The sequence below is a fragment of the Xiphophorus couchianus genome, chromosome 7, assembly GCF_001444195.1.
Source record: "Xiphophorus couchianus chromosome 7, X_couchianus-1.0, whole genome shotgun sequence".
NCBI lineage: Eukaryota > Metazoa > Chordata > Actinopteri > Cyprinodontiformes > Poeciliidae > Xiphophorus > Xiphophorus couchianus.
The window spans coordinates 7955139-7978902 of record NC_040234.1 but is presented as its reverse complement, the minus strand read 5'-3'; the positions used below and the strand labels follow the sequence as shown (position 1 = coordinate 7978902).

The following is a 23764-nucleotide window of genomic DNA, read 5'->3' as shown; positions in this document are numbered from 1 at the left end:
TTCATTTTATGGTCTTGAGGTCAGAGTTGGAGGGGAACAATCCAACGTTGTAAGTAAGAATCCCCACTGGCTATACCGATGGATTTTTCCTACTAGGAGCGATGAAATTCCAAGTTCCCAAACACAACAGGCCACTAATTGTTGTTCTCTGTCACAAAGTTAACCACTATTCGCAAACTAAACATCAAACAATATATTGGTGTGTGTATTTTATATGCAACTTTGCCTTAAAATTGTCATTATTTACCAAATGATACTTCATGACAACGGTCAGAGACATTCATGAAGACTCCTTCATATTCATAACAGGTTTAATGTCATGTTTATGACGGTGTCATGTCAGTCTTATGCACACTCTGTCAAGTAAAGTGTTGCCATTTTTTTCTTGCGTTGTAAATGTGTCCTTACTGTACAGTCTTTTATTCTTATTTTTATACATTTTTAACCTTTGCTTGAACACGGATGTTACTTACCTTAATTTGCTGCTCTGACACCTGAATTTTCCCACTTTGGGGCAATTATTGGTATTTCTATTCTATTCTAAGTATAAAAACAAGTAAGAAACAAGTCCAAGTTTTTTTGAGACTGACAAATATACTGTATGTTTGCCTTTGTCATCACCGAGCTAATCCTTTTAATGTGGTGATTTTACAATAACAGGAAAATCAGATTAGTTAAAATTCCATTTATCTTTTAAATTAAAAAGTCAACAAAGAAATTTGAGATGTTGTTTGTTGCATGCCCTTTATTTACCCTAAAATCCATCCACTCTGGAGTATTTCCCCCCCACCCTGAGCCATCCCTCCTAATTGGGGCCGTGACAGTCAACGAAATAAAAGTTCCTGGTATTTTTCCCATGAAGAAGAAGAGAGCATGATTGGTAGCCGTCAGGTATTCAGCTGCTTTGTTTGACGGCAGATTCCGGCCATTACTGGAGTCGACTAATTAGAGAGAAGCCGTGGTGCGGGGGCTTCATTAAGCAGGGCCGCCGCATTCTTCAAAACCTCAAAAGCTCCAACGCCAAACGCAGGAATTTGGAATTTGAGGACTTTGATGGAGAAATTGAGAAGCCACAGTAAAAGGACAAATATACAGTATATATAAAAAAAAGACATTGTAAAGAAGAAAAGGTCATGCACATGTCATCCACATGGAGGACACAGTTTTCCTGACTCATCCTGCTTCACCTCCAGTGCCCTACTTCCCTTCAGGCTCCAGGGATCGCTGAGGCGCTGAAGGATCACAGAGTGTGTGCCGTCATGACAGGCTGCCACAAGGCCACGGCTTCCAGAGCAATCTGCAAATAAATAAATAAATAAATAAATAAATAAAAAGAGAGAGAGAGAGATAATGGACCCATGGTGGGATCAGCTCACAGAGGCTCTAGCATGGGCCTAAATGCAGAAGAACAAAAAAAAAGAAAGAAAAAACAGTTTAAATAGAATTGAAAGAAGTGGAGAAATACGTCAAAAAATTTGAGGTGCAACATTTGTGGCATGTTTGTGAAATCAGAGTAGTGATCTGGAAAGGCTGCTCCAGCTCTGTGACTCTACAGCCCCACCTACTGATTAAGACGCTCACCTTCAGGCAGGAATTTAAATCTGAGAAATAGTTAAACGACGAGTCTGAAAAATATCTGAAACTCTTTAAAACGCTACAAGAACAAAAACTTTTCTTTTTTTTTTTACAAAAAAATCAAAGTAGTACTAGCCTCTGTGCGGTAAAAGAAAATCTCGCTTTAGTAGAAATAATTGGTCGATATTTAACTAAAAACATTCAGGAAAATTTATTATTGGGGTTGGTTTAACATCTACAACCACATCTGGATCTCTTACGTAACTCCTTCACATATGAACACCTTTTTTAGTAAAAAAAAAAAAAAAAATCCTCCAAGATTTCTTGTACTAAATCAACTCAAAATACAACAAACTTTGGTTGTTGTGACTTTTGAAGTTTTATTTAATTTTTTTTTTATTTTAGAACATTTTAAACTCCTGGTTTTAAAATCTGCCTACCTACCTCTCTATTAATGCACAAAAGGAGCAAGTTACCACCATGCACAAGAATATTATTAATCACAAAGGTCCATTTATAGATTCATAACTAAAAACAAAAAAGTATTTTTTCACTGTTACCTTGCAGCCGTACTTCCTAGTGCAGCTTAAAGCAAGCTGCACCATGGCTCTATTTGCTGCACTATGAGATGAATCTAAGTTATTTTGAACACACGTAAAAAAGTCGCATTCAATGACATGTAGGAAATATGAGTACCAAAGATCAAAGCAGGAGACAGACACAAAGCCAAGTTTTGAAGGAATGAACAAACTACAATGAAGAATGAACTTATTATAATATACAAACAATTGTGTGGGGTACCTGTGAACTATAATACACATTAACAGTAAAAGCAAGTGTATTCTGACAAATAAATTCGGTCTCTCACATATCCACACACGTGTGCATATATATATATATACACACATATGTTTGCCTGGCTATATTTGTGGGGACTTCCCATTGACTTCCATTCATTTCTACAGCCTAAACCTTATCCTAACCCTAATCAAAACTCAATTCACACCTTAGTCTTAAATCTAACCCCTGACCCAAAAACGTCTCCCTTGTGGTGACCACGCCTCGGTCCCCACAGGAAGCAGTGGGTCCCCACAGCGTCGTATGTGTCAGGAAAACGGTCCCCACAAGGGATTACAAACAAATGCACACACACACACACACGTTTTAGTGATCACGCTGAGCAGAGAAGTTTCCAACACATCACGGCACACACAAACACACTTTCATAAATCATGAAGAACTTCAGGAGAGTAATGTTCCTGGTAGAAGTTATTAAACGTTTTGAAGAAAGCAGAAAGTGAAACACTAGAGAGCAGCATTGTACTGCACCCTCCATAAAATTCGATAAGGGGTTTATGTTTTATTTTTGTTTTCCAGTGGATATGGATTCATCTTCCTCAAGCACCACAGAAATATAGACCTATTATTTCAGAACGCCCAGCCTTTTCTATACACACACACAAATAACTAAATTAAATCTCTACATATTAACATTTAGTTCAAACTAAACTACAAATGGGCACACTTCCATGGCAACACATAATCAGCAAAGAGCAAGAGAGAGTAATGAGAAACATCTGAAAGTTGTTTCTCATTACAGAATTTGAGAAACAATTAAGCCAGATTTGAACCCTTCCTTAAGTGGATCAACACAAATCATGTGCAATTAATTTTATGCATAGAGTGAATACAAACAGCCTCTAAAAACCACCACGGTCTCAGTTAAAAAAATTACATTTTCCTTGGATTGACCCCTAAACCAATAATTTATCTCACTGACTGTCTCTGAGAGCTATTTTATTATGAAACACGCAAGTAGAATAACCACAACAAAAAGTTTATATAACTAAGGCTTTTTATGGTTTCTTTTTTTGTATAATTGAAATATTTCAAAGAATGATGAGATTTATAATAATGCAGAAATCAGAAACTGACATAACTCACTGAAAAACATTTCCACAGGAGGGACTTTAGTCTCTAACAACCCAGCATTTGTAACGCTACCTACTTGGAAATGTGATGTTTAAAGATGGGCTCATGTTTTTTTATATTTAAAGTGTGCTTATCTAGAGCAAAGTTAAATCAATTTAAACCAAACTAGCTTCATAAGTGTCTACTCATCTTAGCAGATGAGCATTATTATGACTTATGATGAAGAGAGTAGAAAATAAACAGATAACATATTTGGGTTTTTATGCTGACATGCTCCAACAAAAAGTTAAGCTGAGCTTCTTCTCTTCTTGAATTTCTCTCCATATTTACATATTTGCTTTAGAAGATGTTCAGGATGTAGGAAAGGAAAATTTAAAAATGTCATGGTCTTTTTGCGTGAAAACCCCCCCAACAGAAAACAATAAGCTGCACACAGCAAACCTAAGAGACTAACTGCTTTACGTTTGTGTTTATTTATTATCATTTTCTTCAAACCAGATGTGTCATTGTGTGTTTGCACACTGAAGAGATACAGTGCTCTGAACATTTACATGTTTTGTCACATTACAACAAAAATTTATATTTTTATTGGAATCTTATGTTACAAGTGAAAACAATGTAGCATTGAGCTGCGAAGGGGAGGGAGGAAAGGAAGAAGTCCAGTTTGAAGTTGCTATAAGCCATGCTAAGAAATACAGTCAGTCTAAAATCTTAATTTTTTTCTAGACAAAGTGCATGGATCAATCAACACTGCACACAACTCTGAACATTATCCACTCTGTGAAACATGGTAGCGACAGCATTATGCTGCGGGGATAAGTCTCTTCAGCTCCTCAGCAGGAATAGATGGGGAAGTTGGTAAGAGTTGTCGGGAAGCCATCTTGGAAGGAAACGTCTTCAAGGTTGCAAAGAAATTGAGATTAGGACAGATCTTCACTTTCCAGCAACCAGAATGGTTTCAATCAAAGTATTTTATGTGTTAGAATGGTCTAGTCAAAGTCTGGCCCTAAATATAGTTGGGAATCTTTGGGAAAATTTGATCAAAGGTGTTTTCTGACTGAGATATTTTGAATCTAAAGATTGACTTTCTGGAAGTATAAAACTTGACATACTCTCCCTTGCGGCCATAACTGGATTTTAAAATTTAAAATCCATATCCTTTTCCTTCCACTTTAAGAAGCATCAATACTTTTACAAAGCACTGTAGATAAAACCAACTGTGCTATAAAAATAATATTTTACACCCTGCAAAGAGAAGGAATTATACTTTAATGAATAAAGCTTCTGTACAGTTATTTGATCCACTAAATAATAATAATAATATGTGACTGATATTTACAGTGCTCCTATCTACATTCAATAAAACAGGTTCCTCTCTTCTACTGTAATTTTACTATTAGACACTAGGTGGCATACTGGAGCTGTGTAAACTGTGTTCAGAACTAAAATCTGTCATCACTGGCCACATTCAGTCCTCTCAGCTTCAAATCGGCTATCAAATGTAGAACTCCTGCTCTTCTTCTACCCTGTCTGCCTCTTCAATTGGAGCGCTAACGATGCTGCAGCTGTCTGACAGGTTGATGGAAACGTCACTCGAAGACGGAGCGGCACTTGTGCTCAAACTGCTGCTTTGGAGATGCGCCCCCAGCAAAGCGGAGGGACTGCAGTCGAGGGAGAAGCTGTTTGGCGTTCGGCCCAGAGTGGCCGACTTGTAGGTGCCGTCTGGAACGTCCGGAGAGAAGGCGGCTCTGACGTCTTCTGGAGGGGCTGATAGCGGCCGGGGCGTCAGAGGCAGGGTGGATTTGATGTAAGCGGACACCACGGACAGGTCGGCGCTGCTGCCGGGATTCACCTTGTGTCCCGTGTCCACGTCCGTCTCCTCCGCCCCAATCAGAGAATCCACGTTCAAACGGAAAGGCGGGACGAGCGAGGGTCTCCTTTGGAGGGAGCAGACCCGGTTGTAGAGGTTGGAGCCCGGAGCAGGAGGGTTCCGGGCGGAGTAGGAGCCGGTTGAGCCCAAGTTGGGTAGAGAGAAATGCGAACCCGACTGATGACCCCTCCAATGGGAGTTCTGGTGGTCAGGAAGTTGCTGGTCGGACCACTCCTCCTGCTCGTCCTGCTCCTCGCAGGCCAGCGGGAGGGAGCTGTGCGATGTTTGGTGGCCTCTGGGACGGGAGGTCACCCTCTGTTGGTGACGGCGGTTTTTGTAGGAGGTGACGGCGCGGATAAAGTTGGATGGAGCCGATGCGGATTCGCCAACAGCGGGTGCCATGCAGCAAGGGTTTTGTCTGATTCTCCAGCACGCAACCTGGACCTGAACACAGACAAACAAAGAGCGCACTGTTACATCTAAACACCAGCCACTCTAAAAGCACTTCAAGAGAACAAATTAATCTTAAAACAACAGAATAATTAAGACATTATGGCAGTCACTTTGACTTGCTGTAGTGGGAAAAGCTACAGGGCCGCAACTAGTGACAACAACACTGGAGCTGTGCCACTCAAAGCTGAAGTCAGCTCTGACTCTGAGCCAACATGGGAAACAGCAGCTGCTTGACGCTGTGCTAAGCTAAACAGATTGCAGTTTTTATTAGTTTTATCATAAACATATACACTTTTGGCCCCCATGGCTTGTTAAAAAGCTCACTCTTGAAGAGTTTGACATACTTACATCAAAAGCATACTGAAAAACGGTCGCTATCAGTACAGCCAATTTTTTACTGTAACGCAACATGCTGATGCAATTAGTCTGTGACTCTATACAGACGTTTGGTGATAAGCTAAAATGAAATCTCACTCCTAAGTGCCACTTTCCAGGGAAGCTGCTAGGAACAGGAGTGTAAATGTGGTCGATAGCTGAATGAAACTTTATAAATCTGAAGTAGGGACACACCCAGCAGCAGAGATTCAGATTCAGAAGTTATCTGTATCAGAGTCCTTGTTGTCACGTCTGCCAGTGTATGCAACATCACAATGGCAATGAACGGCTTGGAAGATAAACTTGGCAAACTGAAATATCTGCAGTGCTGCCCATTCAAATACTGCAGGCCAATAAATACTTGGTCAGCTGGATGTAGTTTAGCTGCATTTTACGGCCACATCTGATTTAGATTTAAGCAATCAAGACGTTAAAGCTTTGGGAGAAAAGTGAGGATGACTGAGATGCCAGGTCTGCATAACCGTATTACGTATTGTTCGTATTATTTTATCTAACGACTCTGGTTTTCCTTAATAATTGATGTGTTTTTCAACCCATACGACGATGCTCACTGCGAAGAAAAAGAGACTGTATTGCTGCACCTTTCTGTCTGTGCAACGTGACCCACTCAGATATTCACAGCTGTTTCGGAAGCTGCACAGAGAGCAGCTGAAACAATTGTGATTACATTTTAGGAGCAGGAATTTGACTGGAATAAGATTGAAATAGCAAGACAGTAATACAGTGAGAGGCTGTAATAATACAGAGGTGCACTGTGTCATTATTGCACTTCAAAAGCTACTGGGTTTTCAAGTGGCTAAAACCACACATTTACATACACTGTACAAAAAAAACAATATACAACTGTTTTTGTTCTCTTGTTGTCTGGCAGTAGACATACAGAATGTAACTTATAAAATATATCTTTTAGATATTTGTTGAAAGGGTCACTATGGCATTTCAGTATGGTATGAGACATAATCTTTGAGAAAAAATCAAGCTCTTCTGCCTTCTCCCAGTACTCCCATTGCTGACTAGAAACCACCAATCAGAGCACAAAGGCAGGTCTTTGTGTTGTCAATCACAATCTCGTGTGGCGCTGCTCATTCCTCTCCCCCTCGTCTCTTTTGCTCTCTCGCTACTGCTTTTCCCCAACAGCAGATCTTGTTGTGAATGCTGATGCTAGTTAGCGGCGGATAAACGGTTTTCCTTTATTGATAAGTTGTTTCTCCGCCACTAGCACATTTAGCAGCGCGTTCACGAGGATGAGTGAGGGCGCATAGACCCTCCTCCTCTGGCTCTGATTGGTTGCTTTTGGTCGGGAGCGGTACATTTCTTCAGACAGCAGTAGCAGCTCAAGGAGGAGGTGGATCCTTTCACAGATTATCTGTCTCAAAACAAACTGTCACGACACAATGACAGTTTTAACAAATATGTAAAATTCACATTCTTTATAAAAAGTTACATACTGCAGCTTTCATCAGACTAAACTGTTTCTGCTTTGGTTAGTTGGGAATACTGAAATTGTAATAATGAGTGGGATCCCCCCCCCTTCAAATTCAAAGTTACCATGGTTATTATTACCACACAGTTATATTTTAATGCAACCATTATGCAGGGCACGAAATGACGGCGTTTCACTCCCAAGTCAGTACAAGACTTGTTTCACGACCTCACACCAGTTTCAGTAAGTCTCTTCTCTATGTCTTATCCTGATATACAGCCTTCTCTCTGCCTCAAAAGATCAATTCAAGTCCCTTCTTGCTCTTTGGCCCTCCACAACGTTTCCCACAGAGATGATTTTCCATCGTTTTCCAGCGTCCCATCGGTGGCAGTTTCACGTATCCAGCAGGCCAACCAGGCTTCCGCAGGTTTCCTCCTAGCCAGACAAAATTTTTCATGGCTGGTGTGCATTTCAGCGTCATTCATCTCCATCAGGCCTGCTCAGCTTTAAAAAAAGTAGTATCTTCAAATTTTTGTGGGTTTATAGCTAAAACAGGTGCCTTTTAATCAAATCCGCCATTCCCTAAAGTTCACAAGAACTTCATTCTTGCTTAAAAGAGAGGAATGTCGAAGAGTAAGAACTTCCTTATGTTATAGTTTGAGCACATCTGCAGAAACATGACTCCATTAAGGTTACCAAAACAGGGAGGAGCCACATTCGAGACCATTAAGCCCCATACCCGGGGCTCTCATACAACAAAGCACTCCTCACGCGACTTACAGGAGGTGAAATACGCACGCGGGGAACCCCGAGACTGTTCAAGCCGCACGCTCGCTGTTCTCAGGTCAGCCACTTTATGAATCAGAGCTGCAGCTGGAGAAACCATCAGCGTCCAGACGAGCCTCGAGTGCTCACTTTTCAGAGCAGCGAGTGTTGCAAAAAGTCTTGTTCGAAAACGCCTGGAAACGTAAAAGTCAATCATCCTCCACGGAGAGGCCGGTTCGGAAACATAAGAACCAATAATTTGCCGCGAATGTAGGAATGTTTGTGTTGTTGATAACCTTTGCTGCGTCTTGGCCAGGACTCTCTTCAAAAAAAGGTTTTTAATCTCAGTGTGACTTTCCAGTTTAAATAAAGGGTAAAATACAAAAAATATAGAGGTACAAGCTCAAATATATACATACACCATTACTAATATTTGATTGTCCTTTAGCAAGTTAGGGGGAAACCAGACCGGCTATGCAGCCTTCAACAAACTGGTGTAATTCTGACAGGATATTTGATCATTCTTCTTTATCATTTGATAAACTCCGTTCAAATTCTTTGGCAATAATCTATCTATTAATCTTAGTCCAGAAACTATCAGTAATAGACAGAGTACTCTATCTGTTAGGGGTAATCAATTAATGTGCTAATAGAGAAGCAAATTTTTGGCTTTGCTAACTTTGAAAACATTTAACACACTTTGCTTCCCCTACATAAGGTTTTCTGGATTAGATCTAAAGATCTTTGCAATTTACTTTTCTGTTTTGTAAACTTTCAGTTGAATAAAGTTTGATATCTGCAGTGAAGTTTTGGTTATTTACTATTAAGAGTCCTTCATATTCATGCTCTTATTTTGAAATGGACTGTCCACGAAGCAGCTGTCTTTCCTATGGTGCAGCATATGATGTTTTTCTGTACCCAGAATGCACCACTCTGTAGTTCTACAGCAAACAGTTTAAAATCTACTGATGTCCTGCATGCTTTCTCACCAGAGCCTTACTGGTGGTCAGTTAGGCAAACGTAGGAACAGAGTTAGTAAAACTCAACAATAATAAAACTGAAACCATACGGGAACCACAAATGCCAAAAACTCAATTTTAGCTTGCTTTCTTCACTTCAAACCCATTCCGATGATTGTTTTGAGACAATTAAACTGTTGGAACACCCATTAATCTCTAAGAAAAACATTTATTGTGTTTTTCACAAACACAATTTGAAAATATTTGTAGCAGTTCAAGTCACAAAATGACAGAAAACAAGGGAGAAGAGGTAAAAAAATAACCCAAAACGCTTAGCAGTGAAGTAAACATTTTACTAAATCTGCAGACAAAGCAGATCTGAGCCGCTGACCTGAGAGTTAATGTATGGTGGTAAGTTTATTTCCTTGCATAGCTTTCACTTCAGAGTCTATATAAATCAAACACATGAACTCGGGTCAGCCATTGTTTTTGAACTGTTACTTTAAACCCTTAACTTCCAACACTTGACGGTCACACTTTTGGCCTTCATGGAGCGAGAAGTGTCAGAGTTCAGATTAAACAGACACTGAAACACTGAAAAGACATTTTAAAATGAAATTGATGTTTTGTAATTTGTCCACCTCTTTCAATTAATCCTAACATTTTTTCTACGTTAACAGCTGTTTCTCCTCTCAGTCTGTTCCACCATCCTTCATCTCCTTCTTATTCTTCCCTCCTTATCCTCTTATTCACTTTGTCTCTTCTCCATTGAGCCATGAAGTGGTTGCATGGCCGCATTCTTGGCTCTTCCACACAGAGTAGGAGGCTGTAAGCGCTGTCATGAAGCTGTCATTTCAACCTAAATGATACTTAACGGAGGCCAAAACAAGAGCAAGCCCGTGTGTTGTTCCCCCAACAGACAACAGGTCGTCTGCACACAGTCAGCGCACCAAGGCTGATGATAAGCAGCAGGGGGTGCTGGGTAATGAGGTCGATGATTTGGCGATCGTAAGACCCTCAGTGTTGTAAGCTTTAGTTATCTCAGGATAAGCAGGTCTGACCTTAGTAAGGCCAATGAACCTGCAAGTGATGTCCGACGTCATTCAAAACATAAACGACTGCTTTGACTGTTTGCTAAAATCTGGTACTTCAGTCTAAAACAAACTCAAATAACGAGTAAGGACTGGATGAATGTGGAGATCGCCGTTATCCACACTGCTTAGGGTTCAACTGCAAAAGGTGAAACTGTTTCCAGTTGTCAGCAGCTCGGAGTTTCGTTGCTAAATGTGATGTTGTGTGATTCCCTCTGGTCAAATTACGCTCATAAATGAACCTGTGTGCTCTGTGTAAACGCTGAAGATATATTAAAACCAATCGGTTATGATAAAATCAAGAAATAAATCAATAAATAAAACAGTGTTTGTGTTTGATTCAGCAGCCAAGTCTGAAACTATATATTCCTACTGGCATAACTTTGTGGAAGAACCTCTAACCTCAGTCCAGCTGGCGCTTAAGCATCATACATATGGCCCATTGTCATGACAGATTAGCTTGTTGTTTCTCCGTGTTGCACCAATCCCGGTAATGGACTGCTTCTTAATCAGCTTGAACTTTCCAAACCACTTATCTCACACCGCCTGGACACACATACCCCCTCTGAAACCGATACCCCTCAAACAACCACTTTGTTGTGCAAGTCTGTCTCTCCAATGGAGAGAGAACAAAGATTTCTAGTAGAATCCACCGTTATGCAACCAAAGCATTCATACAAAATGAATGTTTTCATATTTTGTCTGAAAGAAATTATTTTTAATTTGATTCTGTGTTATTTATAGAGCAACACAAATTATTGTGAAGTGGATGAAAAAAGGATTTTCTGATTTCTTCATAATGCCCCTCTCAAAAGGTCACCTTCAGGGTTTCTACAGGTTTCACCAACTCAAATTTAAGACGTTTTAAGACATTTTAAAGACAATTTTTAAATAGAATTTAAAAGCCTATATCTCCACAGGAATGTACAAACTTCGCCAAACCAACTAGCAAAAAATGTGCATTTACCTAAGACAGACAAAACAAACTCAAAAACAGCTTCTTCCCAAAAGCGATTAACACGCTAAACACCCACATGCACTAAACTATATGATGGTTATACATGTATGTGTGTGTATATACTGTATATATATAAATTTAACTGATTCAATATTGTAAATGTCACCATATTCATGTTTATATTGTTTATATTTTCCTACATTGTTTGCACTGTTTTGAAACTGGCTTTAATCTCATTGTACATAAGTTCAGTGACAAACAATAAATGCTACTCTATTCTATTCAAAACCCCAAAAAGCTAAGGATATATTAGCAGCTACCTAGCTTTAGCCTTAGTCGTCTTGAGTCACAGAATTAAGACATCTGAGTGCGACTCAAACATTTGCCTGACAGAAATGTTCAGCAAGAAAAACTAAAGATTGAATATATGAGATTAAGTAGTCTTGCCATGATACAATTTAAGACCTGAGATTAACATCTCAAAGGCTAACTTGCTATTTTTTAAATTTAATATATTTTAAGGCCTTTATTTTATATATAAACTAAAATAAAGGATTGCCCTGAATACATCATCCCCACAATACAAAATGGTGGTGGCAGCATCATGCTGTGGGAACAGTTTTCTGAGACTTTAAGGGAAGATAGCGGGAGCTAAACAGGAGGAACTCCTGAGAGATTACATGTTAGAAACTGAAAAGGTCTGTAATCACCAGATGGCAGTCAATTAAAAAAAGCTGCTTAGCTCTATAAATCATATTCATTTATGGTTTTGCAGAGGAGCAAACCAGTATCACCCAAAGGATGCTCACCTGCAGCAGGATTTTATTCCCATCATAATCCTCCGTCTGCCAGCGGACGTCGCTGATCGGGCTGCAGGGGTGGGGTAGCAGCGGGACCAGCACTCCAACGTCTCGTACCCTCACCTCCATCACCGCCGAGTCCAGCACAACGGGGCTCTGTCCCCGTGGGAGCCTCTTAAAGGACAGCTGGATCTCCATGTCGGGGTTGGAGTACACCACGAAGAAGCAAAAGTCTTCCTTCTTCTGCGCCACACGTCGCTGGAGCAGCAGCTTGTAGAGCCGGACCATGTCGACGTAATTCTCGTGGCGACAGTAAACTGTGAACCGCACAATTTCCTTGCCGTAGTGGACCTGCCGGACCGCCCAGAGCGGCGTGCCAGGGGACAAGACGAAAAAGTCCTGACTGCACGGCGTTAGGGGCAGCATGCTGCGGCCGTTGCTGACTTTTTCTGTGTGGTGGTACCGCCACGGCGGTCTCTGCAGGGTGCGCTGCAGCGTCAGGATCTGCCCCTCGCCGCCGTACATCTCCTGCAGGAAGAGGATGACCGCCACGGCCGGCTGAGGTCCGGCGGACGGGACGCCGTTTTGGTGCCGCTTTGGCCAAGTCCGCTGGGAGGTGGACGCCCGCTCGGAGACTTTGAAGAGCTGCAGCTCGGGGTGAATCCACGCCAGCACGGCGTCGGCGGCGCGCTGCAGAAACTTCCCCTGGCCAGGGTCGGAGATGAGGTGGACGCTGACGAGGAACGGGTCTTGGAGCTCACCCATGGATAACTCACCTCCAGGAGCACACATGCAAAGAAAAAAAAAGGAAACCAGAAAAAGGTAGTTGGACTGAAACGATCAGTGGATCAATCAATTATTGAAATAAGCTAATTTAGAAATAGATTAATCATTAACTGGAGTGTGGAGACTTTAAAATAACCATCTGCTAAAAGAACAACACGGGCAGAACAGTAATTGAGCAAAAACTGTAAAAATATATAAATACGTTTTGCATTTAAGATTTAAAAAAGCCTTTGTCTGTAAATATGTTCAAAACCAAAAATTCATCAAACACCAGTTTTAGCTTCACCCAGTTCACATTCAGACAAAAAAAAGAAAAACTATTTAGCACTTTTTACTGTCCAACTATTAATTGGTTTATCAAAAAAAAAGTATAAACACAGTGTAGGTCATCCCTGCACTGTTAAATTGAGATAAAAGGCCTGAGCTTTTCACATGTTGATGTTAAAAGTATATTTTTAGCTGCAGATGCGTCCTTTGCTACATATGATCAAGCATTCACTAGAAGAGTGATATGTTATTGCATTTTAGGTAATAAAATGTTATTTTATTTTAAAAAGGAACCAAATTATTGGTTTATTTGCATCTTTTAATGTATTTCTAAAATTGTATAAAAAAGACTTAAGTGGTTAAAAGAAAAATTTGAATTTTTTTATCCGATTAACTCGACTCTCAGAAAAATCAGTAGATTAATCAATTACTAAAATAATCATTAGTTGCAGCCCTCATATATAATAAGAACAAGGCTGCAAAATGTAACTAGAAAAAAAAAATCTTTATGATTATTTGATTTATTTTTCTTGCCCAATCTGGAAACTTTGCACAGCTAAGGTTGGTATGCCCACAAAGTATTTGGAAAGGTATCGGATATTTTCAGATAATGAAAACAGAGAATATTTTGGTATGCCAGGACAACGTTAATATCTCTCCTGTTATTCTTTTGGCTCGGGTTATTTTCCTCTTTCAAGTTTTCCATTCCCTTTGTTCCCTAACAAATCTCCTGCTCTCAGCTGTCTCTGTTCCACTCAACCAAAGCCAGCTCCATCTTTTTTTCCCCCCGGTTTCGTTGTTTACCTTTCTACCCCCCCTCCACCTCCTGCCTCAGCCCCTCTTCTCGCTAAAACACCCATGTGGTGCGAGTCTCCTCTGCGAAGGCTCATTAGTGCCATTAGGAGTCATTACTGAGGCCCAGAGGAATGTCCAAGACCACAGCAAGAGCGACGCATTCAGGTGTAGCCTCTTCCTGAACCCCCGACCTGGAAAACCTCAGCTCGGTGACTCAGATGCTGGCAAAGTTCCCAGCTGGTCATATTTTACGGCAGCTTTTCTTCCCGCGTGTTAACATCTTATCTGTCGGTGTTTATTCCGCCTGTTTTCGAGGTTTATTCCTGCTGTCTTTATCGCACTTCTCTGGGGACTCGTCCCATTTCACTTTGCCTGTGAGAAAGGACAAGCTCAGTCTGCTTGTCCCCGACACGGCAGAGTGTTTGACTGTTGCCAGAGTCCCTCCATAAAGCAGCGAAGCCAAACAGGGACGGAGTCTGTCTTGTGATTTTCCCCACTGGCCTTTACAAAAGAGCAGTTTCTGCTCTGACCAAAGAGGTGACATTTCCGAAAATGTTCAGATCAGGTTACTGTGAAGCGATGCGAAAAGCTCTCCATTAGAGGTCGAGTGAATCGAATTGCAAAGTGTATTTTGGTTATACTGACAGCTGGATTAGGCCGGTCAGTGAAAACATCAACACATAAGGAACATTGCAACTTTCTTTAAAGAAAATCACACTGATAGAGAGACTATCCACCCTGTAGCCTGCTTTTAGAGGGCAACTTCAGCAAAAGCTATTCATGCTGCTACAAAACAATACATTTATTAGAGAAACAATGTGCAGTGGTGACTCTTTCAGGACTGGTTTTATGAGCAAGTATCTCCTTCTACCATCTCAAAACCAATCAGTTTGCAGGAAATTTAAAAAAAAATTGTGGGGTGATGTAAAGCACATATCGAGCATCAGGCCGGGGGTTAAAACTCTCCATTTAACACATAAATGCTTGTCAGACACAACCGGCAAACACTTCTTTTTTTATCCTGGGGGTCATTTGTCCCCTTTCTAATGCTGCCCTGAGAAACTGCCCAATGTCCAATTTAAAAACTCACCATGGATGACTGTACATACACAATATATTCACAATTTTGTCACTATTTTAATGTAAAGAACTTCAAGTAAATGTGATAATGGCACACAACCCTACTTTTTTATTGCTTAATTTTTTTTTACAGAGAGACACTACTTCTATGGCAGGGCTATGAAATTGGACGGTTGAGCTTTACAACTTATTGCTCCCTTTATCTTGACATATGTCCTGTCGCCTAGCAACAAGCTTGAAATCTTGCTGATCTTTTTCTACTACCTATCTAGTTAAATTTATTAAGTTAATGAATAGATTAAATACTTTATCCAACAAAAACTGGATTAAAAACATGTCAATGCAAATGACAAAAACCCAACAACACAACCGGTTTAAGCTTTTGGTTTTGCTTTGGCCGCCATTGTTACCATAGCAACGTTTTTCTGTTCTTGGGATAGAGCGGAGTACGAAGGATCGGTCAGACCCGTCCTAAAAATCTGGGGAAAAGGACAACGTGGGCCACATTTGGGTCTCTATCAAGCAGATGTTGGTTCTGCTGCCTGAAATGCATCTTGTAGCTCGGCGACTTTAGCTTTATTTAAATAGAAACGAAGGGACACTCTTCAGCTCAATTCATCTTTATTGTGAGTATGTGAAAAGTCTGGTAGCCATCTTTCTGCCAGCTGACTGACAGTGCACAGCAACAGATGGGGACGGTTAGTCTAATTAAAGATTTTAAACCATAGAAAAGGAAGACGTTAGCAGTTTTGAAGTTGTAACTCATTAAACCTTGGTACTCGGACTCAAGTCTACACAGTCGTACTTCAGAGCGATCGAGATAGTCTCCATGCAACGTCCTATCTTATCACCGTAGCAACGTGATTTTTGTTTATCTCCATTCTCTAAGCAGCAACATAACAGGAACTGCTTTCTAAAAACTGCTGTGAACAAACACACTCATCCAGTCGGCCGAGATCTTCATCCCAGCTGCCTGACTACTGACTCATTAAAAGCCCAGCCAAAACAGTTCAGGGGGGATATCAATCACGCTATTGCTAATAATTTGTTCAATCCAGACATTAGTTTTTTGCTTTCAAGCTATCTCTCTGTGCTTGTTTGTTTTCTGTTCACACTGTCCTAATCTCATGATCTCACTGGTCCCGTGGTTCTTAGTAGCTGGCTCAAAGAGGAAGGTTTGGGTTTGAAGCCAGGGAAATAACAGCCTGCTGGGGCCATCTTACCTTTCCAAACATCTGTCTAAGATTCAGTTTTATTCTCCTTGACATCCAGACATCCTCCAAACATTTAAACCCCGGGATAATGAGTAAAATGCAAGCGAAGACGGAGAAGCAACAGAGGATAAACAGACTGTCGTTAACGTGAGATGAGAAAAAATAAACAAAGCCCAACAGGATTTAAGGTAAGAGAGAGAAAAGAACTGGACTTTGTGTTTTCGAGTCCTTAGTATCAATTTTGCCTGAATGCACTGCAGAAAAAATCAAAAGAAAGTTCCTTCAACAAAAGAGTGACCTAGACAACACTTTCTTTGTTGCGGAAATCCAGCAATAAACATCTGTAGCATTTCACAGTTTTATGTAAGTCTAATAAATAACATTCTCCACAACTTTTTTTTGGCAAATCAGCTAAATATGTGTAAAAAGCTTTTGAATAAATTCAGGTTTTATTGTAAGAACACAAATCACTCATTTCCAAAAGTCCTAGTGACGCATTGTTTGACATCTTTCCAGTGAAATAAATGTAACATTGATCATTTCCAGCTAATTAGGACACAAAAGCCTTTCTTTATCTTGTTCTTGAAAAGCAAAGTGAGGCAGATGTTTGTTCATCTCTATAAACGGTTCTAAAAGGAAGAACGCTTCTCTCCTAAACCTGAGGAACAGGTCAAAACAATAATCAAATAGTTTAATATAACTGGAACCCAGACAAATTTCACACAGTGAGGAGAAAACCACGCAGAAAGTGGCGTATTGCAGTAACCAGTCTCCATAATCACTTATTTTAAGGCTGCTGTGCTCACCTATGTCTGATGGTCCAAAAGCTGTGGATTGCGTTATGAGTTATGATTTTGGTTACCACCTTTCACACAGAATAGTCAGTGAGTTTTTACTTTATGACAGTCGTAAAGTTTAGCTTTTGTTGAAACTGACCAGAAATGTATTCGTGTTGACATTTTGAAGGCAAGACCCTTTACTGCTCTTCAGTTTTTTGGCGTTCCTGTTGCTCAACTTTAATGTCCCAAAGTGAAATCGACAGGTTTTACAAAAGGATGAAAACATCTGGCGATATGACACAAAATGAGTGAGATTATAATAGTATTAGAGTAGGATATATATATTTAAAGATATTGCATTTAAAAATGGCAGGTTTAGTTTCTGATTGAGAAACTAAAAGAGATGAAAATATTTGGCTCAGCTCTGTCTTTGACAACTGTTATAAGTGATGTTTTTCACTTTTTGCTTTTTAGATTATTAGGTTGTTGTTTTAGAAGAAAATTTATATTTGCTAAAAAAAAAAAAAAAGAAAAGAAAGGGGTTGGGTTTAACACATAAAAGCATTCCAATGACATTTTATACAGCTAAATCCTAATAAAATAGGTTTCTAAATCTATGGAGCTAAATTGGGGCCATAAAATTTGCTCCAAAAATTACATTTTGTTTTGAAATTGGAAAAAAATATATATTTGAAACTACAAAGAAAATATTTGAAACTGAAAAAAGCGTTAAATCTCAAAAGCAGTTTTGAACTTTTTTTTTCAGTTTCAAAATTGTTATGTTTTTTTTTTCAGTTTTAATTATGTTATAATTAGTTTTTCAGTTTGAATTTTTTGGTGTTTCAAAACATTTTTTCTGTTTCATATATTTTCAGTTTGAATGTGTTTTTTTTATTTAAATTTCAAAAAACTTTTTGAGCAAACTTTATGGCCCCAAAGTAGACCCATATGCAGTTCACTTATTGAATGTAATAAATAAATAAATAAATACATATTTGACTGATTACAGGAATACCATTTGGATTCAGGGGAGACGTACACGATGCCATATGTTTCTATTTATGGTGCACCAAACCAAAACGTACAGTTTGCACATTAAGTTAATAGTTTTTCCTTGCTATGCGATTTAATGGGGTTCAAGTTAGAGGAGACTAAATTAGTGATTAAGTCAGCTTTTGCGAGGGGGAATTGGGGTTGTTTGTGCACAAAGCCCTGGAGGAGTGTGTCTCTAAGCTCTTAATTCACTTGAGCCTTGGAGCTGAAGCTGATGTTCTGCTCTGACGGCGCGCGGCGCATCATCATGCATGGGCACATCATCAACAAGCAGACTGAAGACAGACCCGTCTTCTGTAATTCCCAGAGACTTTTACTCTGGCTTCATGTTCTGGTGTTAACCGGGACCACATGCTCCCAGGCAAGCTCGCAGATGACGACGTGAGATAACAAAACAATCCCTCCAGTGGCCCCTCCACATATGAGAGTGATTAGAAGTGAAAACTCGGCTTCGCCTCACAACGCGTCTCCGTCTGCGCGTGCGTGCATGCGTACGCGCGGGAGTCCGATTTTCACAGCTTCAGCTTGTTTGGCTCTCGGTCAAAGAAAGTGAAGGAGGAAATTCAAGATGGGGGCTTCTTTATTCTTCTGGTAAAGATGACAACAACAACAAAAAAGACAGAAACTTTATTTTCATTTCATTTTGGTTGACTTGTTCCAAAAAAATATGTAGAGGCTTTAATATAGTTAGTCTTTCAAAAAGCTTTTTTCTTACAGATGGACAAATTTATTTATTTCCAGTTCACATTGTGTTAAAAAAAAGCTTTTCAAACAATCCCAGCTTGTGTCATAATGATTAAGAGACATCCAAGCCAAAAACTAGCCTTAATAATAACTACTAATACTTTACCATACTTTAAGCTACTTTTCATGTGGATGACGAAGTCCACATTACAACTTTGACAACAATGTCTCCAAACAGCAACACTTCTGCAGCAGTTTTATGAGTGATTTAAAAAAATGAATTATACTACATAAAACTACTGACCTACACGTATGTTTTTAACAGACTTGACTGAACGCAACACTGCAGAACGACGTTTTAATCGATCCGACGTCATTATTGGAATGAACATCAGCGACTGATCCAGAATTACTTTTTCCTGCATTGCTGTGGGTCACGCTGTACATTAAAGTCTACATAATGACCTGTTTCACATCTACAGTAAAACTCAAGATATGGACATGATGGGAAGTAATATTAAACGTTTTCAGATTCAAACTCACAGTCCTGAATCTGTGGAGGGAGTGAGGGATCAGGGCGATGGCAAAAGATCTTCCAACCTCAAAGATTACAAAAAAAAATAAAAAAATCAACAAAATACCAGAGGAAACATTGGAGCCGTGTGACTGACAACATCTGTATGGTTTATCCACATCAGATTATACAACACCATGACCAGAAGCAGCAATGCAAGTTTACGTAAAAGAGTTCTGGATCGTAAAACATTGGTTTCAGCAGATAATTAAAATCAAAAATCTACGTGTGTCTCTGTGTTGCTCTGTGATGGACTGGGTGTGCCATAGCTCACCCTCGATGGATGGATGGATGGATGGATGGATGGATGGATGGATGGATGGATGGATGGATGGATGAATGGATGGATGGATGTGAACCCCAAAAACTTTACTGGAGCCGTTCAATTGCAGATTGTCCTTTCTTTCTAATAAATCCATCTAATTTTCGTTTTGTCCTTCTTTGCGTGCCTCAGGCCTCATTATATCGGGACATGAATGCAGCTGCAGAACGCATTATGTACATGTTTCTCAATGTTTTGAGAAAGTAAGCGACGCCGTAGTTGTTGCATCTTTAATTTATTTAATTAATTAACCACTATTCAACCATCATAGGCGGTTAAGAACTACTTCTCAATGCCACGGCGTCTTATTGTGATTATTTCCTGTTGTTTAAGTCTATTATGTCTGCTGTTGTGCTCTGATTGCTAAAGAAAAACTTTTGTAGCACCACAATATTGGACCTCTAAACAGTTCCATATGAGCAACAAAAAAATTATTATTATTTCACAATATTTACTTGCTTATTTGTTTTTTCCTACTCGTTGCGGCACTTTGTAAAATCTTTCCCCGCTGTTTCCTTAGATGTTGTTTTCAATTAGACGCCTCACATGCAATGAAATGGGAGTTACTGTTCCTGAGCTGCATCTCGCTCTTCACAGAGGGAAACTGAGCGTCTGCATCGATGCATATAATTAAATGAAACTGCATTGGCTGACACGAGAGAATCAACGCGGGTTTGTTTACTCGCTCGCCTGGAAGACAAACCAGAACACTAGTTGGCGCTTTAGCTTGATGAGATTATTTACTAGCGACATGAGCGCGGTCTAATAACAAAGGGAAATCCAGACTTCTTTTCCCACAGAGCAACACACAAAGAGTTCTGTATGTCTGTGCTGCCAAGCCTGACGTTTGACAGAAGATAAAAGTCAGGCTGAAATGTGGAGCCACTGCTCATGGCCTGAAAATGCAGCTGGTTTCAGACGGAGGGGGAAGCATTTAGATTATTACCGGTTACTGCAGACCGTTTGTGAGCAAAGATTAGGAGACGAGACTTAGCACCAAAGCCTAAAGTCATGAGTGCCAGGAAATCTGAGTTGGGACGAGGGCGTTTGGCTTGATAGGGCAACAACGGTCTCACGAGTACTGCACTCTAAGTGCAATCAGATTTAAAAAAATAACAATGTGAAGACCATTTTTACTGCAGCTGATTCGAGTTAAATTAGTATAGATTCAGGGACAGATTGCTGAACAATGACATTTGTAGAAGTCTGACCAGACAGGAAAAAGAATAAGTTTCCTAAATCTGAGGCTGAACGTAAAAACATGGACCTGAAGGAGATTGTTGTCTTAATATAGAAACCACGGGTCGGTTTTAGAGCACGTGTTCCTGGAAAATGCTCTAGAAAGGTTTTCAGTGGATGTGTGTTCTTTTTAAATGTGTTTAGTAAAGAGAGGTTTGAGTGTTTCCAGCTACAAATTACCTTTTAAAAAATAACTATTATAGACAAGCAAAGAATGGCAGTCTTAGCAGCAGCTGACTGTTGCCTCTACCAGAGCAGACAGCCCAACTACTGCTTTGAACTAATATCATATTGATAGAGTCCCAGTGTGACTATATGAAGAGCAGAAAGGCAAAAAATATATATAATATTTCTGTTCCGTTATTCTCTTTTTATTTCCTCTATAGTTTATATATTTACACCTTTAAGTCTGAACGCTAAAAACCAAAGTTAAATCCTTAGTTTGTGCACATAATCTTGGTCAATAAAGCTAATTCTGATTTTATTAAGCTATTAAAGAAATGTTGTGGCTGCTTATTCTACATGTATGTAACTCAAAACAACAACAATAAATGTTACAGATAACAATAAAAACAGTAAAAAAATCAAAAGGTAAATTACTTTAGCACCAGTAGGAATAATCATTTTGTTTTGAATAAAAGTGATTAGGTCATGTTATACTCTTACCTCAGTACTTTCAAAACCTGTATATGTTTACTCCATGATATCTTATTATAAGAGTCTCATATCGCCTCATGTCTTTCATATAATTTCACTTATGTTTGGAATTTCTCGACTCTGTCCAAAATTACAACCTAAGCACTACGCACATTGCTAATGTTTTAGCCAGCCACAGATAGTTAACTTTATATCCAAATCCACATTGATTTGTACGTCAGGGAATATTTTAAACTTAATCTCGCTGTGAGCAGTCCAGCTAGCCGTTTACTGTCTTCAAAATGAAAAGGCCCAAAATAATGAAAACAAAACAGAGAAAAACTTCAGAAACATGGAAATAGCTGCACTAATTTACTATATTACTACTACTATTATTATTTTGACTAAGTCAAAATAAAAGAGAGCTATGAAAAATGGTCCCACGTTGCCTGACAGCGCCGTTCGACTTCACTGTGCACAAGAATTAATGCAGGATCACATCGAGCCAGTTAGAGGAAAAAGTGGCTTCGATTAACAAACAGCTGACTGCAGCTTTCTGAGCTGTGACCCCAGACTTGTGGTTCAGTTCACATTTTGGCACATGAATAATTTGGTAGCACTTTTTGTGAGCTGTCTTATAGCAGAATCTGGATCTAATAAGCTTAGCTAAACAGAAAGTATGTCCAGTTTTTTGTGCGAGTGTCTGTGTTTTTGTACGAGAGCGTTGAAGCTTCATTCACACTGACGGCTCTCGGAGGAGCTTTGGATGACATCACAGCAGCGCTTCTGCCGTCCAGAAGGAAACCCGGCGCTGTCTTTCAGACGGTGAAGATGAGACGTACCATGTGGCGAATGCTTAAATCCCTCTCATAAGCAAACAAACGGGACAGTCAATGATAATAGAGTAGGATAATAACTCTGAAAAAGCAACACAGCTGTGCCAAATGGTTAGGAAACCCGAATAAATCAAAGTGCATGTGATGTATGAGGTACAAGACTTGGAAATGAAACAAAGGCTGTAGTCTGATCCTCGGCACAGAGGCATTTAGTCGCAACAGTTTTGAAGCTTTCACATATTTGGCAACCAAACACAGTATACAAAAATATGTTGCTTGAATGCAGTAAAGCATGTTCAGAATGCAGGATGCAAAAACAAATTTACTCGGATACGCCTTAAATATGCGCCTTGGCTCCGCAAGTAAAACATCTGCTGGTGACGGTGAGATCCCTGAAAATCCGAACCTCCTCTGTGTCAACCCGCAAACCGCTATCTATCAATCTTCTTCAAGCCTCTGTGTTGCAAGAAAAGCCCTCAATGAATCTCTTCTCCTTTTTTTTGTCACTTTGAAGATTTTCCTTCTGTTCCTCATTTGCCTCTAATAAAGACATTCGTTCGCTGCCTTTTGTTGTCCTTTTTGCTTTAGCGTTACCAGCAAAGTTGGCCATCTTCAACGCATCTCAAGTTATCTCTTCATCTTTCGTCCAACTTTCTGTCTCCTGGATATCAGCCGTTCTTTGGACTTCCACGTATAAATTTACATCCATCATATATTGGTTAATATAGCTGAGACAAATCATGCAGCACATGTCCTCTTCTGTCTGTTTTTCCATCTCTGTGAGTTCATACAGTCACAGTTCTTTCCTTTGGTCCAAAAACACTCATTTACCCTGCAGCCAGCCTCATAATTCTTATATATGTGCATAGGCACATGAGGGAAACTAATGGAGACGGGGTCATAGGTCACTCAGACTCAGCTCAACCGCACATCCTATGACTAGCAAACTCTCTCCTACATAATCTCCTCCATAGTATTTAACATAGATGGGGTCTTTTTAAAGTAGATAATATCAGGCATGTGCTTTTTAAACACCAGCTTTCGTTTTGCATTTAATCATGAGCTTTGGGACTTTTGTCAGTTTCTCTGATTTTACTCTTTACGGGTATATGTTTGAGTAAAATGAACATTACTCTTTTATGCTATGAACTACTAACAACATGCCTCCGAAATTAATATGCAGAAATGCTGTATTTATGTGCAGAAAATGAGAAATGGTCAAAATAACAAAAAAGACGAAGCGCTTTAAGACCTCAAATGACGCAAAAAAAGAGTTC

At 39.7% G+C, this 23764-nt stretch overlaps 1 protein-coding gene across 2 annotated transcripts in view; it reads right to left on the bottom strand.

Annotated features, from left to right (window-relative positions):
- Window positions 1-604: 604 nt before the first annotated feature.
- Window positions 605-23764, bottom strand: part of fam124a (family with sequence similarity 124 member A) — a 32096-nt gene continuing 8936 nt past the window's right edge. Inside the window, exons 3-4 of one of the 2 annotated variants that reach the window (XM_028022761.1) lie at window positions 12232-12998; window positions 605-1297 (exon numbers count right to left, since the gene is read on the bottom strand). In XM_028022761.1, coding sequence (XP_027878562.1) covers window positions 1241-1297; window positions 12232-12998 — 824 coding nt within the window. In that variant the 3' untranslated portion in view covers window positions 605-1240. Of the gene's footprint in view, window positions 1298-3957; window positions 5822-12231; window positions 12999-23764 lie in introns of those variants that run through there. The other variant, XM_028022760.1, reaches the window with a different exon arrangement.